This window comes from Gorilla gorilla, chromosome 16 (genome assembly GCF_029281585.2).
Source record: "Gorilla gorilla gorilla isolate KB3781 chromosome 16, NHGRI_mGorGor1-v2.1_pri, whole genome shotgun sequence".
In the NCBI taxonomy this organism is placed as follows: domain Eukaryota; kingdom Metazoa; phylum Chordata; class Mammalia; order Primates; family Hominidae; genus Gorilla; species Gorilla gorilla.
Window position 1 is genome coordinate 24,467,989 of NC_073240.2, and position 17,110 is coordinate 24,485,098.

Consider the following 17,110-nt stretch of genomic DNA (forward strand, 5'->3'; position numbering starts at 1 on the left):
CTGTCCCTTAATTTCTTGCTAATGTCTTCAATTAGTCAAACTCAACTGGAAACCAGTAGGCAAGGGAGCGTCCCAAGCATTAAAACAGGACAGGGAGGTTGGAAAGGCAGCAAACATAAATTGTGTTTCAGGGCTGGGTTATCTGAGTCTCAATAATGTCATCAGAGACCCAGGTTTTATCTATATCTCTGCTGTACCAGCTACAGTGTTGATTTTATGCTAAAGCTGATACTGTTTGAGGTCACAAGGCTGCCAGAGAGAATTAGTGCTATAGACCTTCACATCCAGGTGAAGAAAGCAAGCTCCTTTCTGTCAATTACTGCGCAAGATTCTTCTCTCCAATTTGATTGGTTAGCTTAGAGCTTGGCTGGCCTTCTTTTGAATCAACTGTTGCTATGCAACACTTTGATACTGAGTCTCTGAACTAATCATTGCCTGCCACCCTCCCCATCACTCCACCAAAACAACAACAAATGATTAATCTGGTTGGATTAGGCTATTTGGAGCACAACCTTGGAGTCCTGGGAGGAGCAGAATGGATAATAGACTATGGTGTACCTCTACAATTAAAATCGTTTTACACAATTTATTGAATATATAATCATACATGTTATGGGTATATGTGTGTGTACGTATAATGCTTTCTACAATAAAAACGAACATTTCTGATAACCTATTCCATTATAGGCTAATCTAAATGTTGGAACAATCTCTCTTTATTGAACAGAAGTTTCTCTTTGTAACCGCCAGTGCTCCTATTTGGTTTAGTTAATTCTGGAGTGGATGCTATAATGCAACTATTTTTATAACTTCTCAGGTATTATTTCCAAATATGGTTAGCCATGTCACATTATAGTACTTCTTAAAAATTATGTATTCTGTCACCACATAAAATTAATATATAGATCAAATTCCAGGGCTTACATTTTCTATGAGATTTAAATTGTTCCATCTAAAGGTTACAGATTTGTAACTATAAATTATCCAAGTATAGATCTGTTTTTAAAGTAGTTTTACTTGAGAAAATGAAAACAAATACCAAAATATAAAAATATTTTGAAACTGTTAATCAAACGAAATACATTTAAAAGCAGAGTTAGAGTCTTCTTTCTTCTCTTCCCAGGCTGTGTTTTTTCCTACCTATTCTATTCTTACTTTATTTTTGAATTTGACATTAATTCAGTTAATTGTTCCCTGAGAAATTAGGGTAGGGATCAGGAAGATAAAAGATGAATAAGATAATATTCTTTCTTATATTACGAAAGAGATTTTTTTTTTACTAACAATAATACAAGGAAGGAGGAATAAGTACTTCTAAGAGGTAAAGGTAACATGCTGTTGAAGAGAATATTCATTTGTACATTTATACACTATTTATAATCCAGAATAGTAGGATTTTGAGGAGATCAATAAAAAGACACAGTAAAATATTTTCTAAAGAATAATTTTAGAATGAAAATCTGCCACCCAACAGCATTAATTGGTATGTGGAAACAGCAGGCCCCCCCATTTTTTTTTAAGTAATGTGGAAGGCCTTGTGATGCTTTTAGTATACCTTTTAATATCATGGTCCAAGTTCCAAACTTGTTTCTATATTATGAATTCATCAAGTGGATATGTTTATAATGGTCAGCCTGATTTTATAATACAGGTTAATGTTCTTTATAAGGACATGATGAATAATTTTTATGAGCTACAGTCTGGTCACATAGTACGTTTATCTATTAACAGGATCTGACTGTATTTTATTTTAGAGTTTTAAGTGTGAGTAGAATGTTATCAGATCATGTTCTTGAAATCATTACTACTGAATAAAAATAGAATGTATAAGATAAGCTATGTGAAATTATATTTAGTGAAGGAGCTGGCTGAAGTTTTAAATAACTATTGATCTCTTATTTTAGTTTTATTCCTTTACAAATAAAATATTTTTAAAGTACTATATTATTTTCACTGATACTCCTTTAAATATGAATACTCAATCTTTACTTTTTAAACTCAAATGTTTGTTTTGGTTCCCCTCCTTTATTAACTCAGCTATTTATTTAGATTAATTTCCACCATCTTTCTTAAAATTTTCAGTGAAAATTATGTACTAAGGTTTGCTTTGAATTTTGTAGGCTATTGCTTATGTAAGCACCATTGGTAATTTTGTCAAAGAATTCTATTATATTAATACTAAATTATTTGTAACCTTATAATAATTTGAACCAATTAAATGCCCCCTTCTTAGTAAAACCTGTTCACCATCCTTCTACAAATGTTTTATCTGCTCCATAGTTTCTTTCACTGAACTTAGTAACCTCTAACATGTTACATATTGTACCTTTTTATTTTATTTACTGTGTGTTCCTGCCTTATCATCTCTTAGAATATGTTCTGTGAGACAGAGTTTTTACTTCAATTTTGTTAGCTGCTTTTTTGACAGTGCCAGGGAGCGTATTTGACTAACAGTGAGCAATCAGCATGTATATTTTCTAAATGACTAAAATAAAAGTCTTGAGCTCTACCTTTAAGGTAAAGGAAATGTATGCAAGGGTGTTACAAACTGGGGGAGCAAGACGGAGAAAGCAGGGGAAGAAAACGTGTCCTGTGGGTGAAACTGGCCCACAGTAATATTCTGTGGGACTCAACAAAGAGGTTTAGTTTTGGTCCTCACCACTCTTTTTTGTCTCCTACTCTGGTTTACACGTTGTTGTTAGTTATTTGCAATCATTTTAGTTTGTGACCTTTTATGTAGAAGTGTGAAAATTCATGATGTGCTTAAGTCAAATTTACTGAGTTGTCCTTATGATCATGAGAAATGTAGCTAAATCATATGGGAGGTAAAATTGGTAAGACAGTTTCATCCCTTTTAAATTTTGATCGTCTTAAACTGATTCAGACTTCAGTCGGTGAAGAATAGGAAGGAAAGATGTGTTGTGTGATGTGTGCTTTAGGGTTGAGTGGTAGATGATTCTTTACCCTGTGACTGAAAGGATGGTGATACTACAAAACTGTATCACCAGATGAGGAAGAAAAGATTTGTGTCGGAAGATATATTTTTTGATGTTTGAGTTTGAATTATCAGCTTTTGTGAAGAGCATTTTTTAATATTACAGCATTTTTATCTGAAATTGTATTCTAGGATAGCATTGTCCAATTAAAATACAATTCAAACCTCAGGTGCAATTTAATATTTTCCAGTAAAAAATTACAGGTTGTATTAATCTTAATAATGTCTTTAGTATTTTATTTTGATAATATGCGAAATATTATTTCAACATCTATTCAATAAGAAAATACGATTTTTAAAAATATTCTGAGCTGGAAAAACCCAGTGTTTTCATACTCACAACACATCTCACTTTCAATTGCAACATTCCAGCAGCTCAGTTGCCACATAGGGCTTCTGGCTACTGTATGAGATGGTGCAGCTTTAAGGTTTGGTTTCAATTTTGGAGAGTCTGTTGTTTAAATACCATTGGTAATAGGTATATGGTGATAGCAGTTGAAAATTGTTGAAGCGAGTACTCAGCATAGACATAGTGTTATATGAAGCTGTGAAAACATAATATATCATCCAGGGATACGGTATTTATGAAGAGCAGACCAAGGAAATAATATTTTAAGCAATATTTTACATATTTTTAAGCAATATTTTTACATGTTTTAAACGATCTCTATTTATATGTCTAAGATTTCTTCTTATATGTCAATTTCTACAAAAAATGAAATGAAGCCATTCTTATAACATTTCATTTCTTTAGCTTTAGCTAATAGTAGCATTATTTAACTTGAATTATTTATCTGTAATTGTCTTAGATTAGGCTTCAAATAACAAGCTATCACTCAAAGAAATAGCTAAAATTTTAGATCTCTTAATAAAATTATATTTTAATAGCAAATAATATAAATGTGTATTTCATATTTATTAGTGATAGCATATGAAAAATTCATGTGTGCTTATGCTAAGTCAGAAATTATACAATTTAATATTCTGGATATTTCAAGCTAGAATTTCTGTTTTCTTTCTTAGTCATCAAGAGTTCATGTAACTAGACCTGTCTTGGAGCAATTTTTATCTTTTGCAAAATACCTTGGTGGTTTATCTCATGGAGCACCTTTGCTGAAGCAGCTTTGTGATCATATTTTGTTTATTAACCCAGCCATCTGGATACATACACCTGCAAAGGTATGAGTTTTATACTTATTCAGTTTGTTTTAGTGTAATGTTATACATTATAGTTGCTGGATCTAAAGTATCCAGTGGAAAACATTTGAACATTTTAGCTTATTTTATAGTTAATCTGCAGTAATTTTGTTAGGCAGTATCAGGAGATCAAAATATTTATAAGTAGTAAAATAAATGAAACTATAGGTAAAAAAGAATCTTTGTGTAACACTGCATTCTAACATCTTTAGATGTGATACATACTTTTCCAATGAAGAGAATTTGCTATACCAATTTTTGAAAGACTAGGAAAGAGAACAGATAACTAATTGTATTATGACTGTAATCATTTTGCTGGAAAATCGCTTTCATTTTGAAGGCAGAATTTATATCATTACATGTAAATAATACTCACTTAAAAATAAATATATACATGAAATAAATATTTTTCCAGGTAATAACAGAAAATTCTTATTATTTTGTATACCAGAATTTAGTCTTAGTGGAAGTCAATAATGAGGGATGTTTTGATTTTGAGCTATCTTTTACAGTTTAATAATATCTCCCTGAGTTATTAATTATTGCCTAAGCCCAAATCTTAATTTTGAGAACTCTTTTAAGCAAGATGTCTGACATGCCATCTCTGTGCTCACATGGTCAGATTGTGAAAGCGAACTGTATATATTATGGCCACAGGGGAGGAGAATTTGATATTGCATGAACTTTTAGGATATATGACAAAAATATATAGGTTTTCAGATAGGCTTTAGCTGACTGATGTTCTGTTGCTATGAAGAAATTTATACACTGAAAGCTACTGAAATATACTTTAAGAGCTTTAGTTGACTTTTAAAATATTAATCTTTTTATCAGATTAATTTCAATAATTTAATCATTTTAAAATTATTTAATTGCCACAGCTGTTAGACTACCTTTATTATAAGTTTATTAGAAAACGTTAATTGCAGATTTTATGTGTGGGTGTATGTGTGTGTGTATATATATGTATGTATATATATGTATGTGTGTGTGTGTGTGTATATATATATATATATATATATATATATATATATATATATATATAATTTTTTTTTTTTTTTGAGACGGAGTTTCACTCTCATTGCCCAGGCTGGAGTGCAATGGCGCGATCTCGGCTCACCGCAATCTCCGCTTCCCTGGTTCAGCCCATTCTCCTCCCTCAGCCTCCCGAGTAGCTGGGATTACAGGCATGTGCCACCATGCCTGGCTAATTTTTTTGTATTTTTAGTAGAGATGGAGTTTCTCCATGTTGGTCAGGCTGGTTTCAAACTCCCGACCTCAGGTGATGCACCCGCCTCAGCCTCCCAAAGTGCTGGGATTACAGGCCTGAGCCACCGCGCCTGGCTATATATTTTTAAAATATAAATAATATTGAAGAAGAAAGTTATTTTTAACCTCTTAATAAATGATCATTTCTTGGCCTTTACTAATTTGCGTTTAAATTAAAACAATGTATATTTATAATATAAGCACTTGAGGCATTTTAAGTTCATTTTAATGATCTCTTAATATTCTGTATTAGGTTCAACTTTGCCTATATACATGTTTGTCTGCTGAATTTATTGGAACTGCTACCATCTACACCACCATACGCAGAATAGGAACAGTATTAAAGATAATGCATACCTTAAAATATTACTACTGGGTTATTAATCCTGCTGACAGTAGTGGCATTACACCTAAAGGATTAGGTATGTATAACACTTCCACTGTATTTACATTTGCCTATGAATATTCTGTATTCTGAGTACTGTTACAGTGAGCAGTGTACATGACTATGAAATCACTGAAATGTTTTCTTATGTAGCAAACTGGCATATTGAGAATTGTTTGTGGTAAAGAAGTTTAGGGCTTTTCAATATTAAATTATTTTGGAATAAAATCAGGTAAAAAGCAACAATAGTCTTTATTTTAGCCTGTCTGCCTTTTTTCATTCAGGAAGACACATTTATAATATTAAAAACAGTTAAATGATATTAGTTATAACTGGTGTGTTCTAGTACATCAGTTGCTTTCAACATTTTCAGATTGTTACATGTTTTCATATTTTTATTCCAGATTTATCCTTTGTTCTGACTGTAGTGGAAACTAATTTAATTCTTCACTGTGATTTCTTTTTTGTTTTGAAAATATAGCCAGTTTTTCTAATTATACAAAAAAAAAGAAAATAAATAATACAGAAGAAAATATATGTTTATGGCCCAAACCCCAAGAATAATTACTGATACGATTTTGGCATGTTTTCTTCCAGTGTTTCTCATTGCATACATATATAAAAATATTTAAACTTTTTAATTATAAATTGAGATTTTCTCAATTTTTCTATCTTGTCCTTTTCTCAGCTCAATGTAGTAATGTAAGGGGATGTACCATTCACATTGTTTCTAAAGTTTTGATTTTATACATATTAGAGGATTCTCTCATATATATATGTGTTTACCTCCATCTTTGATTTGTTTAAAATTACTGAAAAAGGGGCTAATGACAAATATTTTAAATTTTTTTCAGGAATGTCATATTATTTTAGTTTTACCAGTAGAATGTTACAGTACTTCCTTTAGCGTGCTCACAATAACACTGAATATTATAGTTTTATAATAATCCCTTTGATAAGGAAAAATAGCAGTTTCCAATGTTTTTTTTTTTTTTTTTTTTTTTTGAATTGGAGTCTCCCTCTGTCACCCAGGCTGGAGTGCAGTGGTGCTATCTGGGCTCATTGCAAGCTCTGCCTCCCGGGTTCATGCCATTCTGCTACCTCAGCCTCCCGAGTAGCTGGGACTAGAGGCCCCCGCCACCACGCCTGGCTAATTTTTTGTATTTTTAGTAGAGGGGTTTCACCGTATTAGCCAGGATGGTCTCAATCTCCTGACCTCGTGATCTGCCCAACTCGGCCTCCCAGTTTACTATTTTAATATTTATATAAGCTTACTTTTATCTCTTTTTATTTTATTAATGGGGCTTTAGAAGTTATTTATATTCAGATCTGTTATTTTCTCCTTCTATGGCTTCTTCCATTGCTTTTAAGTTGGTAATGCCTAAAATTTATTGGAATTTTCTGCCAAGCACTCTACATGTTAATTTGTTTAGTTATATATATATATAATATAATTATAGATAAATAGACATTCATATCCATACATAAGACTGCATCTATATGTAACTTTGTTTTTGATATCATCCTCATTTTAAAGATTAGGAAACTGAAAGTTGGTGCAAACCAAAGAGCGCCAAAATCTGAATCATATCTATCTGACTCAGAGACCTCGTTCTTAAATGCTACTCTATGATGGAGTTTTCTCTAGTCTAAACAAATCATATATTCACACATAATAATTTCTGCCTTAAAATATTAATTTCTAATTTACAGAAAAGTTACAAAGTTGCAAACACTGCAGAAAGAATTCTCATATGTCCCTCACTAGATTCTCAATATTTTACATCTTACCACTTTAGGCTTTACTATTCTCTCATGCTCTTTTTATATATAGATAAACACACCTACAAACACATACCCATATTTTTTTCTGAATCAATTGATAATAAATTGTGGACATGATACCCTCTCACCTCTAAATACTTTATTGTGTATTTCCTGAAAGGTAAAGGCACTTTGTTAAATAACCAAAGGATACCCATTAATATCAGGAAGTTAGCATTAATACAATACTATCGTCTAATTCAAAGACCCCACTCAAATTTCACTAATTACACTAATAAAGTCCTTTCTAGGAAAAAACTTCTTTTGTCCTAAGTCTGTTGAGGACCATATGTTGTGCTTAGTTGCCTTGTTACTTTTAATGTTCTTCAGTGTAGAGTAGTTTTTTACTATTTCCTTGTCTTTCAGGACCTTGACATTTTTGAAGAATACAGACCAGTTATTTTTTCAAATACCCTTAAATTTGAATTTTCTATTCATGATGATTCAGGTTTTTCATTTTTACAAGAAATAACACAGAGGTCATATTGTGTCTCTCTCCTTGTATCATGTCAAGGAGACGCATGATGTTGAGTTGTGCTTTTACAAGTGATGTCAACTTTAAACATTTGATTAAGGTATTATCTTCCAGGTTTCTTCATTATAAAAATCACTCCTTTCTCTTTGGTAATTAATAAGTATTTGATGGATAAATACATTGAAACTATATAAATATCCTGTTCTTCAACAAAATTTCACCTGCTTGTTTTAGTGCGCTGATGATTCTTACTAAAAATTATCTTTATTGTGATGACTGACAAATGATGTTTTCTAAGACATTTATTAAGTTGGCATATCTACTGGAAGGAAGAACTTGTTTTACTACTGCACTCTATCTATCTATCTATCTATCTATATCTATGTATCTACCTATCTGTCTACCTGTCTATCATCTTTTATATCTGTATGGACTCATGTATTCAATGTGTTATATCAACAGTTGGCATACTTTCTTTGCAAAGGGCCAGATAGTGTTTTAGGCTTAGGGAGCCATAAGGTCTCTGTTGCACATAGTTAGCTCTGACATTGTATCGCAGAAATAACCACAGACTGTATGTAAATGAATAGGTGTGGCTTGTTCCAGTGAAACTTACAAAAACAAGTGGCCTGATGGGTTTAGTCCTAGGGCTGTGGTTTATCTGTCTCCTGGGTTGTATCATTATTTTGATGCTTGAGATTTGGCCAGTAGGACCCTTCACATGGATTATGGGACAAATGCCCCTAAGATTATAATACTTTATTACTTTCTGAAACAAGATGTTTTTGACTTTTCTTACACTTCCCTTATCCCAGCCCTGAAATCAGCCATTTTTCCAAGAAGCCCTGGTTTGCTTGGTGGATATGGTTTTTAGAAACCAAGATCTGGATGTGAGGTGTGCTTCTTGGTTTTTGAATGTCGTTGCTTCTACGTACTCTTAGTGGACAGATCTAGGAAATGATGTTTGTATCTATGTATATAGGTACATCTTAACTGATTTATCTATATTAAAACCATGAGTTCACAGCAGTACCTTCAATTCCAGTCCAAAGTCACATGGCTTGACCTAGCCTCAAACTTCTTAAATGTGTAGCTTTCTTCTTCAACAGTGAGAAGTCTTGCTCCTATTGTCTTTAATGTATTTATATATTTTCTTATTCTACTTTACAAAACCAGTGTTTTCATACACATGCCATAACCTTCTCAGCTTTAACATTGCTAGTCATCTCTAACCATACCCTCAGATTTGATTCTTAATGGTCCTTGTTGTCTCCTCAGCCCCAGTTGTTTCTTTGGCGCTGGCCACCCTCCTGACCTCTACTGGCTCCTTGGCCCTGACCCTGAAAGTCCTTCCAGACTCACTTGCCTCTTTGGCTCTATAAGACCCTGGGTATCACCAGGGCCTCTGCTCCCTCCATAGAATCCGTGTCCCTGAGGCCTCACTGGCTCTAGCTACATCAAAGAGAGGGAAAGGAAGAGAACCAGTACCTATATTTTAAGTGAAAGTGACAGGAAAGTGGAATGAGCACACTTACTTTTATCATTTAAATTATTACTTTAACATTTTAATACTTTGAAATTAATTTTGTTATATAGTAGAATGTAAGGTTCTGACTTGAAGTATGTAGTTTTCTAAATGACAGCATTTTTCAATACCATTTTAAACAAATGCTTTCTTTTAAGGACACTCTAAAGATAATTTGCACTACACTAGTTTTCGTAGAACTATTCATGTGTAGGCACTCACCTTGAGAAGTAGGATTTTTTTTTACTTAACACTTTTGTCTCTTAAATTATTATTATATATAGTTAGCTGTAAAAACATTGAGATATATTAAAAATATTATAGGACAGGTAATACATATTCATGGTAGCAAGTGAAATAATACAAAGGTTTATGAATAAAAAGTTACTACTCTCCTAGGTAGCCAATGTTGCCGGTCTTGCATGTCCTTCTACTGCTTTTTGTCTGCTCATGCAAACATGAACTTACTCATGTATACACATAGGTGTTTCAAAGCTTTATTTTGAATACATCACGAACACAAAGTGGTATAATTACCACTGATTACACTGGTATAATTACACTAGTGGTATAATACACAAAGTGGTATAATTACACTAATGTGTAATATATAAACATGTTATAAATATGAAATAAATATAAAATGAACCCTATTTAAACATCACTAAGCCTAAGAAACAGAACATTACCAGTGAGTCTGAATATTCTATTGCGTGGCCACATCTCTTTTCTGTTCCCCGTCATAGAAATCACTCCATCCCAAATTTTACGTTATTTCTTTTCTTTACTTCGGTGCTTATTATTTTTTACTATGCTTTACTGTTTTGCTATTTATGTATGTATTAATTTATTGTTTAGCTTCTATATTTTATTTTACATAAATAGTATTTTGGGATTTGTTTTTTCATTGAGTTTTATATTTGTTAGATAAATCGGTTTGTATTTTGTTTTGCAGAAATGGATTTATATCATACACAAAGCACACATATATATATATTTCTTTGCAACATGCTGTTTGTATTGTGCAGTATACAATAAAAGTAATTATTGCTAACATTTGAGTGCTTATGATTAAAATGGACCTGGTACTAGTCTAATTCCTTTACATATGTTGATCCATTTAATCCTCACAAGATGTCCTATGACAAGCAGTATTATTATTCTTACCCTAACAATAAAGAAGAAAACAAACCTTAGGTACAGAGATGTTACAAAACTTGTCCAATTTTATTAAGTGGTGGCAGAAATAGAAGTAAGATTACAGAAATTATTACTAAGACGGAATCTGTCTTTTCTTGGATAGAGTGGGGATGTGATCAGGAACGGGAATGTGGCAAAGAGCTGAGGTCTGGAGCATGGTGAGGGCTTTGGCATGCAGGGCAGGATGGGAACACAATCAGTTGTTAGATATTCAGGAATTTTATGAGCTGGTTGTTAAACCATTGGTAGCTTGAACTTGAAATCAGATTATTATTAATATGATAGAAATCAGAAATAGTAAATGCTCAAAATCAGGACCTCATCCCTCCACTCTGCAGATAATTCCTTTACCAGCATACCAATAGTTGACGGGTTTCCCTGTCAGGCTACTGTCAGTGTTCAATTTCTTGGTCAAAGAACTGTTTATACAGGTGTTCATTTTATGATAATTCATTAAGTTGTTCATGTATGTTTTCTGTACGTAGGCAATATTTTACAATGGAAAGTTTTTTTTTAAAGTAATACCAAATGTCAATAGAAGGGGAAGAGTACTCTGTGCATCTTGATGGGAGTGGGCCAATAAAAGGTGGAGAGCAGTCTGGGAAATAGGGAAGATATTTCTTTTATTCTAATAGGCAGGATGGATTTTTTGGATAATAACTTGCTTGCAGATGTAATCTTCATGTAAATATTAAGTGAATAAGCAGATGCTATAAATTGTGTATGAAGGGCACATGTACCCTGAAACTTAAAGTATAATAATAGTAAAATTTAAAAAAAATTTTTAAAGCAGTAGATAAATACTAGCTGCTACAAGAAAGGCTTAATGTTAAAGGATTTTTATGAATCTAGCTACATTTCTTAAAAGTATACTTTATTGTATATTATGCATATTACATATATTACTTTATATTTTCATTTTTATTAGTAGATATTTTGAAATTACTTTAAAATTTCTACATTATGATAGAACTGATATGTACATTTGAACATTTTATGCTCATTTTCACTTATTGATGCAGCATTTATTAAATGCCCACCATAATATGTATTTTCTTTATACAAGTGACATAGAAGAAATAGGCTGCAAAACAAATAATTAAAAGAGTGTCACTTTTTCTGAGCTTTGTTAAATAATGTGCAGGGTGAAAATGGAGCTAGTCCTTAAATGAAGACAAGTTTAATTGAGAATGGAAAACATATTGGGAAGCCTATTAATGTAATAAAAACAGAAAAAAGTATTCAGGTATTAATGTAAATACTGGGGGATTATACATTTATAAATGCATACTAATATGTTAGAACTTTTTAAACAATTCTTTTTTCCACAAAATCAGACATTCAGTAAATAATTTGAAATTGCCAAAAATTTGAAAGTTAATTTTTGGATACCCATATATTATTAAAATTTTTATACCATTAATATAAATATTGTAATTTTAATAAATATAATTATTCAAGAATGCCATAGTATCCCAACATAACTGCATTAAGCTTATTTAATATCTTGTATTTCTTATTTTTACTTTTTTTCTGTTTTGTTCTAGATGGTCCCCAGCCATCACAAAAAGAAATTATATCACTGAGGGCATTTATGCTACTTTTTCTGAAACAGCTCATACTAAAAGTAAAATAATTTTATATAATTTAGAATTACAGTATATAGGTAGAAAGGAATTTCTGGCATGTTTTGAAATTATTATTGTTAAATTAGTAATAGCTACCTTTAATTAATGAATTGCTTCCAAAATTCTGCACATCTTTTTTTTTTGCATTAATTTCTTTTAAAATAATCTTTATTTAGGTATAGTTTACATTTAACAACATACTCATTTAAGTGTATAGCTTGATAAGTCTTCACTGTAAACCAAAAATAAAATTCTAAGCCCCCCAACCATCTGAATGGACCCCTCTTCTTGGCCAAGAGCATTCCAAAGTTAACCTGAAAAAACTAGTTCAGGTCATGATGGGAGGGAAGGTTGGACATGCCCCAGTTTACCCTTCTCCCTTTTGGAATTCAGGAAAAGCTGACCAGCATTAACATCAACACAGACCTTATGTCTGATAGGAAACTTTGACAATCTATTCCCTCTGAAGCTTGCTACCTGGAGGCTTCATCTACAAGATAAAACCTTGGTCTCCACAACCGCTTATCATAACCCAGACATTCCTTTCTGTTGATAATAATCTACCTTGTAACCTGGAAGCTCCCTGCTTCAAGTTCCCCCACCTTTGCAGATTGAACCAATGTAAACCTTACATGCATTGATTGATGTATTATGTCTCCCTAAGATGAATAAAAGCAAGCTGTATGTTGACTACCTTCAGCACAGGTTGTCAGGACCTCCTGAGGCTGGGTCACGGATGCATCCTTAACCTTGGCAAAATAAACTCTCTAGATTAACTGAGACCTATCTCAGATACTGTTGGGTTCAAATATATAACTTATGAAACTAATACACAAATCAAGTCATAGAATATTTCCATCACTCCTCATCTACCGCCAAATTTCCTTATGCGTCTTTGCAGTCAACCTCCCACCCCATCCCCAGGCAACTGCAGATCTGCTTTTTGTCTCTGCACCTTCAACTGACCCTTTCTGTGATTTCATATGAATGGAATCATGCGCTGAAAGGTCTTTTGTGTCTGGCTTCTTTTGCTCAGCATAATGTTTTTGAGGTTTGTCCATGTTTTTATGTTTGTCAATGGTTAATTTCTCTCCATTGCAGAGTAGTTTCCTATTGTACATGTGTACCACAATTTGTATATCCATTCCATTGCTGATGGACATTTGATTTGTTTCCAGATTTTGGCAATTATGAATAGAGCTACCATGAACACCCAGGTACAAGTCTTTGTGTGGACTTATGTTTTCATTTCTCTTGGAATGGAACTGTCATATCAATAAGTATATGTTTAACTTTGTAAGAAACTGCCAACAAATTATCTGCGATGGTTATGCCATTTTGTTTTTCTACCAGCAATACACGAGCATTTCAGTTGCTCCACAATTTTGCCAAAACTTGTTTTCTTTAATTTGGACATTTAAGTGGTGTACAGAGGCATCTAATTGTGGTTCTAGTTTTCTTTGCCCTGATGACCAATGGTGTTGAACATCTTTTCATGTGCTTTTTGACCATTTACATATCCTCTTTTGTGAAGTGTCTGTTCAAATATTTTTGCCCATTTAAAACATTTGGGGGTTTGTCTTTTTTTTTTTTTTATTATACTTTAAGTTTTAGGGTACATGTGCACAATGTGCAGGTTAGTTACATATGTATACATGTGCCATGCTGGTGCGCTGCACCCACTAACTCGTCATCTAGCATTAGGTATATCTCCCAGTGCTATCCCTCCCCCCTCCCCCCACCCCACAACAGTCCCCAGAGTGTGATATTCCCCTTCCTGTGTCCATGTGATCTCATTGTTCAATTCCCACCTATGAGTGAGAATATGCGATGTTTGGTTTTTTGTTCTTGTGATAGTTTACTGAGAATGATGGTTTCCAATTTCATCCATGTCCCTACAAAGGACATGAACTCATCATTTTTTATGGCTGCATAGTATTCCATGGTGTATATGTGCCACATTTTCTTAATCCAGTCTATCATTGTTGGACATTTGGGTTGGTTCCAAGTCTTTGCTATTGTGAATAATGCCGCAATAAACATACGTGAATTCTGCACATCTTAATATTAACTTTTATTGAACTTAACTAACTTGTGGTTAAATGCTCTCTGAAATCTTCTCTATTAAGGGATGTGACAGAAATGGACAAGGAACATATGAATAAGAATTGAGCCATTATTCTTACAATAATTGACCATTATTCTAGAAAATGGTCTGTGTGCCAGTTTAAGAAGGCTTACATAATGTATTTTATTGGAGTAGGATTTTTTAAATGTTAAGATGAAAACAAAGTGAAAATAAATATAAATTGTGAGGTAATACACAAAAATTGATACTGTATAGTCTTGCACTTGTATTGTTTTAAGGAAAGAATGATTAGAAAATAGTCATAAGAATACTTAGATGGTCAAAATATGCTAACTTTTTATAGTGAATGTCAATCAAATAGAAATGACTTAAAAATTGATATAATTTTCTAAATACTTAACCTGAAATAATACAGTCTATAAATTGTGAAATGTGTGGAGATTTTAATTAAAATATCACTACATTAAACTTTTCTTTTAAAATGATTATTTTGGTGTCTTTTAAATTAAAATTTTAATTTTAGATGTAAAATAATAAAATTTTTTGAAAATTAAGATCGAAGGGTCAAAGAAGATGAACTTCAGAGTATATTAAATTTCCTTCTTACAATACATGAGGTAGGACATGTTATGGACCTTTTAATTATTTAAGCCAATCTTTAGAGTAAAATTTAAATCAATATTGGTGATTTATGCAGGATGAAAATATTCATGATGTGCTACAGTTACTGGTGGCTTTAATGTCAGAACACCCAGCCTCAATGATACCAGTATTTAATCAAAGAAATGGAATAAGGTATGATTATAATATTAGTATTACTATTAGACTTTAATGGAGCACAGTTGTTCCTCCTAGAATAATTCCTATTCTATGACTATTTGAATAAATATAGCATCTTACAGATAAGAGAGTATAAATGGAGCATGCTGCTGTTGATCCTCCAATACTCAGGAAACTGGTGAAGTGTATAAACAGTAGTCTCAGGAATCAAGAAGAGTAAATTGTTTTTTGCTATAGTAAGGACATTACAAATTGTGAATAGAGCAATTTTTTTTTCAAGAAGACATGAAAAAGCAAGGTATGTTTTACCAAAAGAGGATACAATGAAATTTTATGATATTAGGCCTGAGAGAGATTACAGACAGTTTTGGAAGGTTCATAGAATGGTAGTAACTTTAGTGTTTTGTTTTTTTTTCAGTTGGTGATGAAAATTAAAGAATTTTAAATAGGGGAAATGTGCTCAGATTGCTATTTTGTTAGATTTACAATCACCAGTGTGAAACATGAGTTGAAGGACAAACTGAGGTAGCAATATCAGCAGGGAGATTATTTTATTCATCAGTATTAAGGATGATGACCTGAGACCGTAGCAGTGCAATGGAAATAATAGAGATGAAAGATGTTTCGTAGTAAGAGGCCAAAGCCGAAAGAAATTGAAAACCAACTTTTGTTGTGGCAATTGAAAAGTAACTTGGTAGACAGGTGAAATATAATTTCTTAGTATTTTTATGAACTTAACCCTATAATTTAGCTTCTTAAGGAATTCTTCCTTTTTATTTTTCTGGAGTTTTAATTAGTGGGATAAGCAGGATATCAAGGTTATGCCATGTATAACTCAGTGAATTTCTACAGATTTATTGTGAAAAAGAGTTTGGAAAGAATATATCAGTGACTGTCAAGGGCTTATTTAAGTGCTTTTTTTACTTGGCCATTTATATCAATGGGTAACAACCTTCTAGACTTGAAGAACTTTTCAAATTAGAGAAGCAGTCACTATCTCTATATGCATATCTCCCTTGTGACATCACTATTACCTTTGAGTTTGTAAATCATAGGCCTGCCAATCTATTTGAAGAAGATTATACATTTAGTGATTAAAAACTGTTATAATTTTTTACTCTGAGTTTGAACTATATGAAACTGTTGATACTTAACTGATTTTACCAAATAATGGCAATTTCATATGGTTCGATCTAATAAGGTAGTACAATTACACTCACTCTTCTGAACTTATATTTAGATTCAATAATTAGTGTCCTTGTCCTGAGATTTTGCTTTGTTTATTATATTATCTGATAAATTTAGTGAATCAGTTGAAGATATCCACATTACCCTTTTGGAGGATACCAAACTTAGATTGTCTAATATGATGAAATGCAGAAATATAATTCTATTATTTTGACACATTGGAAATATGATCCTACATATGAGAGTGCTATTAGGTAAGATCTTTAGGATTGACATAGCGTTTTAAATGTATGGTACGAAAGAATTGATTAAGCACAACAGATGAAAAGGCCTTGTGCTCATGTCTGACCACGAGCAGAACATTTCAGATTGTTACCAGTATCTTAAAAACAATCACAAAGATTAAAAAATGGCCTTTCCTTGACCCTTCAGCTTTTCTACTTCAGAAATGGGGAGAAAGCTGGTTCAGAATAGTATAAAAGGTGAAAAAAATAGGCTTATTAGATAGAAAATATTGAAAGTGGCTAAAGCATTTATATGTCTTTATTCTAGAAA

General features: G+C 32.3%; 1 protein-coding gene across 4 annotated transcripts in view; it reads left to right on the forward strand.

Annotated features, from left to right (window-relative positions):
* The window catches only part of LOC115933317 (neurobeachin-like), a 64,755-nt gene that overhangs the window by 29,425 nt on the left and 18,220 nt on the right, over positions 1 to 17,110 (forward strand). For 3 of the 4 annotated variants that reach the window (XR_010130921.1, XR_010130922.1, XR_010130923.1), the window contains exon 7: positions 4,019 to 4,150. Coding sequence is in view for 1 of the 4 variants with exons in the window: in XM_063698415.1 (XP_063554485.1) it covers positions 4,019 to 4,174; positions 5,715 to 5,883; positions 15,285 to 15,289 (330 nt within the window). In the remaining 3 variants the exon portion in view is untranslated. Of the gene's footprint in view, positions 1 to 4,018; positions 4,175 to 5,714; positions 5,884 to 15,284; positions 15,383 to 17,110 lie in introns of those variants that run through there. The other variant, XM_063698415.1, reaches the window with a different exon arrangement.